The 8,355-nt window shown below is 52.0% G+C and overlaps 1 protein-coding gene across 1 annotated transcript; it reads left to right on the forward strand.

Annotated features, from left to right (window-relative positions):
• The first annotated feature begins 1,127 nt into the window (after positions 1-1,127).
• Positions 1,128-5,747, forward strand: DMRTA2 (DMRT like family A2). Its single transcript, XM_060277472.2, has 2 exons — positions 1,128-1,920; positions 3,379-5,747. The coding sequence occupies exons 1-2, from the start codon at positions 1,437-1,439 to the stop codon at positions 4,542-4,544; spliced, it is 1,650 nt and encodes a 549-aa protein (XP_060133455.2). The 5' UTR covers positions 1,128-1,436; the 3' UTR covers positions 4,545-5,747.
• Positions 5,748-8,355: the final 2,608 nt, after the last annotated feature.

Below are 8,355 nucleotides of genomic sequence, written 5' to 3' on the forward strand. Positions count from 1 at the left end.
ACTATTTGTCGGTGTTTCCCCCCCAATGCTACTCCCCACCCCCACTTTTGGACCCTTCTAGCCCTCCCCCCTCCTTCTTTAAAACAGTTTATTTGAAAGAAGCTTCGGGTGGACACTGTAGACATCCGGCCGGCCAATCAGAGAGGCGCTTTCTTCCCCTGGCCAATAGCGGGCGTCACATTGTTGTCAAATGTTGTCTAATGGAAACGTAAGGAGCAACAATAGAGCGAGCGCTCGCGGGCGGTTCGGCGAAGATTTCTATCTCTTGGCAACTCTCGCCCTCTTTAGTGTCACACATGCAAAGTTGCGGCTAAGGAAGGGGGGGACCGCGCTGGGCTCTGCTGTCTGCAGAAGGGAGCTCTGGCGGACGGACTGGCGGGGTTTTTCTTCTAGAGGGAGGGAGAGGCAGAGAGAGGTGACGCGGGGAGGCTGAGAGGCGCTGGTGGGCGCGGGTCAGGAAGTTGGAAGTTGCTGCGCTCGGGAGCGCGAAGGCGGCGGGGATCCCCGGGCGGTGTGTCTTCCTGGCGCTGCCGGCTGGGGCTGCGGGGCTGCTGCTGTGGCGAGGGAGCCGCCGAGCTCTCCTTGGACAGGGCGCTGGTTTTGTTATGTCTCCAGGGGCTTGTGTACGCTTCAGCCGGGACCGTGTTTTGTAACATTGGCAAGCGATTGGGCGCAGCTGTCTCCTTTCGCACCAAGTCGCCGCCGCCGCCGCCGCTTGTTAGAAGGGGCGCTTGCTGTTGCCATTGTCCTGGCGGAGTCTCAATCGCAACTTTCTGCTGGAGAAGAAACCCGCAAGTACTAGGGGAACAGGGTCCGGCTGCGCTTTGCAGAGGCCGAGGAGAGATGGATTGGTTGTCATTTCGGTGGCTCAGGTACTTTAGGGCTTTATCGGAAGCCACTGTTTCTTCCGCCCGGGGATTTTAATTTGTTCTGTGGGGATTACGACAGAAAAAGAAGGAAGGGCCGCGACCACTTTGTGTTGACGCGTTCGAAAAGTAAACTAGATTTACTTTCGCCTAGAGTTAGTTAAGCGGGTCATTTACTGGGGGAAGGAAAGGCTGAAAAGTTTCAGGTATTTTAGTTAGGAAACCTGCCTAGCCAGTACAAATTGCCCAGTACTGCATGACAGTTGCTGTCGGAGGGTTTCGTGTCAGGCTATCTGTGGGAGTTATTGAAGGTTATCTGGAGGTTTATAGAATACCCAGCTTTATTTTGTTGGAGGGGGGCAGTGGCGGCGAGAGGGGCGTAATTCTGGAAAGGACCCGGGTGTTGACAGAGCAGCTAGTCCAAGGGGCGTTCCGTAGAGTGTAAACGACCGCGTAACTCCGAGAGAGCCTTTGGGAAGCTGTTGCACTTTTGTGGGGCAAAGGCCCAGCGCGCCTCGGGCTTCCCCGGGAGCCCGTCTCTGAGCGTTTCGGTTCTGCTTGCCCGTCAGGATGGAGCTGAGGTCTGAGATGCCCAGCGTGCCCTCGGCGCCCGCTTCGGTGCCGCCCAGCTCGGTGGCGGCGGCCGCGGCCGCAGCAGCGGCCAGCCTGCCGGTGAGCGTGGCCGGGAGCCTCCTGCGGGCGCCGCCGCTGCTCCTGCGCGCTGCCGAGAAGTACCCTCGCACGCCCAAGTGCGCCCGCTGCCGCAACCACGGCGTGGTGTCGGCGCTCAAGGGCCACAAGCGCTACTGCCGCTGGAAGGACTGCCTGTGCGCCAAGTGCACGCTCATCGCCGAGCGCCAGCGCGTCATGGCCGCCCAGGTGGCGCTGCGCCGGCAGCAGGCGCAGGAGGAGAACGAGGCCCGCGAGCTGCAGCTGCTCTATGGCACCGCAGAGGGGCTGGCCCTGGCCGCCGCCAACGGCATCATCCCACCGCGGCCCGCCTACGAGGTCTTCGGCTCGGTGTGCAGCGCAGACGGAGGCACGGGGGGTTCAGGTGAGGAGGACCGAGCGAGCGCACCCCGATCCCACCATGAGCGCCCGTCCCCTGTGGGACACTAAAGGAACTGGCCAGGGGCCAGGTCTCGCTGACCTCACGGCCGGGGGACTTACTTCCCAATAAACACCCTCGGAATCTCACTGGTTTAAGCGGGGCGGAAAAGGGGCGTCCGCTGAACCTCAATATAAAGTCCAGAAGAGAGCTGACTGACTTCCGCCGAGCGCGCACCCACTTTAATCTGTCCAGCTACTCAACCACTATTTCTCAAATCCTTCCATTTTTTGCCGTTCCTTCGCTTTTTCTACCATTGCCTCTACACTTCTTCAAGTCACTCCTGTACATACACGAACAACAGTTCTGAATCTCCCTCCTCCCCATTTCCACCACTTAGCACCCTTTGCTTTCATTTCTCCATCCATTCTCACTCCATTTCGCTCTCCACACATCGCACTTATCTGTCCCATGCACCCACGAACAACGCATATTTCAATACTACTTGTTGGAATTAAGTCCCAGTGATTTCAGTGGGAGACAATTTTACCCAAGCTGTTTATGATAGATAGGATGTTACCAGGTTGATTATAAATATGGTCCATTGGAAACAACGGGTCTTATTTCCAAGCCAAAACTGAGGCTTTTATATACTCTGTCAAGCTCAGAAACTCTAAACTTTCCTTCTCCATACTTATTCCCTGTCTGCCCATCTGTACATGTATTTACACCCCATCCACAATTCCTTCCTTCCAGACCCATCTATGACCAGGGGTTACGGTCTCTATTGTGGACCCATTTTATGGGTTGAAGCCTCTGTTTATGCAGAAGCAAACAGGGGTCAGTTGGACTTATTTCCAGGTAAGTAGGTTTAGGATTGCCACATTGTAAGCGATCGCTCTGGGACAGGGAGCTCCGACATCAACGCGCATCAGCCTCGCACTACTAGTTCTTTCTTCGACTTCTAGGGGAAGGCTCTTTTGCCGCCCCAGCCAAAGGAGATTACGAGAGAGTGGCGCCCTCTACCGACCCCCAGCGATTCGACCCTGCTAAAGAGGTGCCAAGTGGCCTGGTTTGCTAAACTGGCTCGGCAAAGGGGGCCAAGGAAGGTGCTTTGGCTAGTGGTCACCAAGCTGCATCTGGCAAATTGCGGGGTGGGGATAAGGAATAATGGCTGCAAGATAGGCAGCAATTTATGCACCCACTTTCCCGGGGTGTGTGTTGTGTGAGCCCCACATAACTCAGTGGGGCTTATTTCTGTGTTGACATGTATAGGGTTGGTAGGGCAAGTGCTGAAGTGGTTTAATCCCATTGCGGTGGGTGTATAGTGAGTCCAGTTTGGGCAGGCTGCATATTTCTCCGAATGGAGCTCCCCGGCTTCTGCCAACCAGGAGGAGCGGCTGAAAAGTTCTCGGCCTGACCCCCAAACCCAGCTCCACCCCGTCGAGGCTGAGAACTTTTCAGGCGCCCTTGGAAGGGCGATGGTCGGCGGTGGGGCTCACGCATCTCTTTCCCTCTTTTTCTGTCTCCCCTCCGCAGAAGTCAAGCTGCAGAAGTTCGACCTGTTCCCCAAGACGCTGCTGACCACCCGGGCCGCCACCCCGCAGCAGGCCAAGCCCTTGTCTCCGGACGGCACGGACGGCGCACCGGGCACCTCGTCCCCGGAGGCGGCCCGCCACGGTTGCGGCTCGGGCTCGGAGAACGGCGACGGCGAGTCCTCGCTCAGCTCGCCCGTCTCGAAGGGCGCCAAGGACGGCTGCGCAGCCGAGGAGGAGAGCCCCGGCTCCATCAGCCCGCTGGGCTCCGACTCGGGCTGCTCTGAGGCGGAGCGCGAAGAAGCAGGTGCCCCTTCGCCCGGGCTGGCGGCGGTGGTAGCGGCGGCCGGAGGCAGCCGGCAGCAGCGGACGCCCTTGGACATCCTGACGCGCGTCTTTCCCGCCCACAAGCGCAGCGTGCTGGAGCTGGTCTTGGCCGGCTGCGGCGGGGACGTGGTGCAGGCCATCGAGCAGATCCTCAACAACCACCACCATCACCACCGCGGGGCGGGCAGCCCCGGCCAAGGCCTCGCTGTCGCGGCGGCCGCCGCCTCAGGACTGAGCTCGGCAGGGCCCGAAAAGGCGAGCGACGAGAGCTGGGCTCGGGCTGCCGGGGACACGACGACAGGGCCTCTGGGCGGCCTGCAGCCTTCGCCCGCCGGCGCCGCCGCTCACCACCGCCCCCTGCTGGCCGGCGCCATGACGCCCGCCATCGGCGCGCTGGGCAGCCGCTCGGCCTTCTCGCCCCTGCAGCCCAACGCCACCCATTTCGGCGCGGCGGCGGCGGCCGAGGCCAGCGCGTACCCTCTGGGCACGCACCTGGGGCTGAGCCCGCTGCGCTTGGCCTACTCGGCTGCGGCGGCGCACAGCCGGGGCCTGGCCTTCATGACTCCTTACTCCACAGCCGGGCTCATGCCCACGCTGGGCTTCCGGCCGCCCATGGAGTACGCCTTCAGCGACCTCATGAGGGACAGATCGGCCGCCGCCGCCGCTGCAGCCGCTGCTGCTGCCGCCGCCGCCAATGCGCACAAGGAGCAGGCCTACCCCAACGGGCTCTACGGGCCCTTAGTCAACAGCGCCCCAGAGAAGCAGTAGGCCAGGCCCAGGACAGGGCCGCGCATCCCACACGAACCCCGGGCCTGCTTATTATACTGTACACGTGTATATATATATGCATCGAAGAAAGATAGACTTGTACATGTGCCGAGAGTATGCGAGAGCGAGACACCAACGGAAGGGAGGAGTAGATCCATGCCTTCAGCCTACGGGCTGAGTGACATAGGCCTGACCAAGAGTTTTATATCCCGCAGGGATCGCAGCAGTTCTTAAAATATAATTTACACTCGGATGTTAAACGCATTGCTCAGAAAGTAGTTCTCTGGGAAGTAAATCAGCGGAGTTGCTTACAGGTTTAAGCTTGGAGGCGAGGCTGCCATAGGAATCCTGGCGTGTCCCGTTCCGTCTGCGTAGAAGCCAGAATAAAGAAGGCAGTTTGGGGGGGGGGAAATTTAGGAAGCGATTTAGAGCAGGTGGGGCTGTTTTCAAAAGATTGGCGACTGCAAACGCCAGTAAAATGCATACGGACACCAGTTGCTCGGAATTATTTCCATTTCCGCCTTCCCCAAGCCCTGAGTTCCGAGTGGTTTCTGAGTTGTCCGGATTTCGTTTCACCCTATTCGTTGCAACGAAAACTGGTCAAATATGTGGGAGATACTTCTAGGTGTACTGAAGGTTTTTTTGCCCCCACCCCCCCAGGCGCATTTCCATTGTTATAAAGTTGTTTTGCTTATGCCCATAAATAAGCATGGATATTCCCCTTGGTGCGTTGTGAGATTGATATATATATGTATATACATACCGAGATATATACACATATATACCAGCAAGTGTATAGTATAATGTTATCAAATGGAAATCTTAAGTTATTAATGTAATTTGTAGGTGATTTTAGTATTAACGGTAAATTAAAAAGTTAGTTTTCAGTTTAAAACACACCAAGCATAGAGATTAAATATATTGTAAATAATTTCAACGCTTCTTTTTATTCACTCACTGAGAGGGGAAAGATACGATTTGTAAATAAATAAGGTTGAAAAGCAGATATATTTGCAATTGTTCTTTGGACGCAATCCAAAGCCTGTGCTTGACACCGTTTTAATGCGTGACCCGCAAGAAAAAAATATATCGGTTCCAGTGTAGCAAATTTCTTGCTGTTTCAAAAAGTTTTTGTCTTTTTCGCTGTTTTCATTTCATATAAATCCTAGAAATAAATGTTATTTTGTATTAAAAGTAGCCTTCTCAATAGCTCCTGCTGTTTTTATTTTTTATTTAAGGGTGGGTTGGTTTTTTGCAATATTTTGGTATGCCTTCGTAGTGCAAGTCAGTGCAAGGTTGTAGTCAATTAAAGCGATTGCCCTGAGCGGACTCCCAGATATTCTTCCAAAACGGTTAACTAACATACCATGCTTGCAATAGACGTTCACAGGAAAAGCTTACACTCTACAGCACTGTTCGGCAGTTAAACACACACGACCAGAAATAATATATTACCTTGGTTCTTCTTTTTAATGGATTTGGGACGAAGTAACGGGTGCTTTTTTGAAAAGGTATTTTAAATTTTACTGATCTGTTTCGAATGCTAAATTCAGAGACTGCGATCCTAAACACGCGCTGGGAACTGAAACCGATTCAGTCAACGGGACCCTCTTAATGTCATTGTCAAGGCGCCTTGTACACCCAACTCTGCGGTGGATTGCGGATAATTTTCCTTTAATTTCTATAGGAGTTGGTGGTTAAATTCTGCCTGTTAAAAATGCTAATTAGATGACTGTAGCAAGAGAGGGTAGATATTCATTGGTTTTATTTTTATTTTTAAAAATGCGTCAGCGCCTATATTTCAGTACTGTATTAGAATCCTCCGCAGATCAAGGAGGAATATCTGCTAGATTTCAGGAGAGAAAGCTTCCCTTTTCTTTGATCGACCAATCGCCTAGTTATTCTTCGGGTGAAATTGACCAACACCCGATACAAAGCACACTTAACTTGGAAGTTTATTCAAGTCAGCCGACAGTGTATTTAGTGGGAAGCAAAAGAAGTGTGAAACAAGGAAACGAATTTAGTTTTCAGTAATTTGTTGAGGAGTGGGAGTTTTTGGGAAATATACACAAATCAATCCTAATTGCACTTCTTGGGAAGTAAATTTAGTATTTAGTATGTTCTAAAACTCACGGAGAAATGAGTAGACCTGGAAACCGGACTCTCTGTTTAACTGGCAGACAAGGATGACGACGAGCAACAGAGCTCTTAGGAATTTCTTACTGTACCTCTAGAATGGCAGTGCTTATATAGGAGGGATTTTCTTTTCTGTCCTGGAGAGTGTTTGGCCCAGGAAAACTATTACTCACAAAGAACAAGTTCAGTGCATGGTTGAATTAAGACTGTAAAAGCTCCTAAAATTGGTTGGTATGGAAACCTAATCCCACCCAACTGTTCTGTAGCGCAGCTGGACTGTTTACTTTCTCACTTCAAATATAACTGTGTAAACATTGGCTTAAAACTGACAGCTCTGCTCCTATAACCAGTTAATATATTGGGGTGGAGGGGTGAAAATTTGGATTCCTTAGTGGTTATTGGAAGAAGACATGGTAATAAATAATAGTGATGTTTATAATTATTATTAGCGGTAGTAAAAAGGGGGTTAAAAGAAACACACCTCCAGTCAACTTCATTTCTCCTTTTCCCGTGATTTTCTTAAACGCGGTTGAACGGCCTTTGTTGTGTATTTAAAAATTATATTCGAGTTAATTCTTTGACCCCCTACTCCAACACTTAACAGCGGCCAAATCAATAGCACAAGGGAAAGGTTTTTTTTCCTTCTTAAAAAAATAAAGTCTCAGGTTCCGAAAGTGGTTGAAACGTAATATTACTACACCAAAACCGTTTAATAATGAAGGGCTTTAATAGTGAGCTAATTTGATTGAGTTTCCCAATTCCACTTTAATTGGAAAAAAGGAGTTGTCTGTTCGGTTAAAATGTGACAGGGTTATGGGAGCGGATGGGGCGGGCGAGGACCAGAGAGAAAAAGATGGACTTCGTGCGACAGAGTAAATCTCTGCGCTCTCTCTCTCTCTGTGTGTGTGTGCGTGTAGGGAGCCGTCTGATTTTTCTGGGGTCTGGGATTAAGAGTGGGGCTAACAGAGGATTTTTCTACTTAAGGAAATGAGGTGGACACAATTGTCACTTTCCAGCTGCGGAGAGAGAGCCCCAGTAGCCGCTCACGATTTAGGAAACGCCTCCCGCCACACACGGCATTCCTTGCAAAGAGAATGAGCTGAATATATTCTTTGAGTTTCTTTCTCCGGAACACTTTTCCCTCAAGCTTCTCAGTGAGGCATCTCTACAAAGTTTCGAAGGGACCTCCGAGGTCATCTAATCAAACTTTTTAAATCTGGGATTTCATGGGATTAAACTGCCGCCCTAGACCTCTATAAATTCACAGCGTCCCAAGGGGTCAAAAGCCCCTCCAGTAGCCAACGTGGCGCCCTCTGTGCATGGGCGTTTCCAGGATCTTTGTTAGGGGGAGCAGAACCAACGTGATTGGTCAGTTAGTTAAGTATTTCTATTGTTTTACTTGATCTAGGGAGGGGCAGCTAGCCCCCCCCATTGGCTACACCCATACCTCCACATGTTGTGGATCCCAACTTCCATCACCCCCAGGCAGCACCTTAGCTACTCCTTATCTATTTATTTGGTACATTTATACCCCATCTTTCTTTCAAGGAGCTCAAGATGGTGTGCTTCTCCCCGCCTCCATTTTTTCCTAACATCAAGCTTGTGAGGTAGGTCAGGCTTAGCGATAGTGATTGGCCCAAGCAAGGTCACTCAGCGGGCTTCATACCTGAGTGGA

This window comes from Zootoca vivipara, chromosome 7 (assembly GCF_965207765.1).
Source record: "Zootoca vivipara chromosome 7, rZooViv2.hap1.1, whole genome shotgun sequence".
In the NCBI taxonomy this organism is placed as follows: Eukaryota; Metazoa; Chordata; class Lepidosauria; order Squamata; family Lacertidae; genus Zootoca; species Zootoca vivipara.

Excerpts from the sequence above, each read along its gene's own strand:
- DMRTA2 (XM_060277472.2), top strand. The coding sequence starts at position 1,437 with ATGGAGCTGAGGTCTGAGATGCCCAGCGTGCCCTCGGCGCCCGCTTCG. Across the intron at positions 1,921-3,378 it reads CGGAGGCACGGGGGGTTCAG|GCGCCCTTGGAAGGGCGATG; the intron begins GTGAGGAGGACC and ends AGAACTTTTCAG.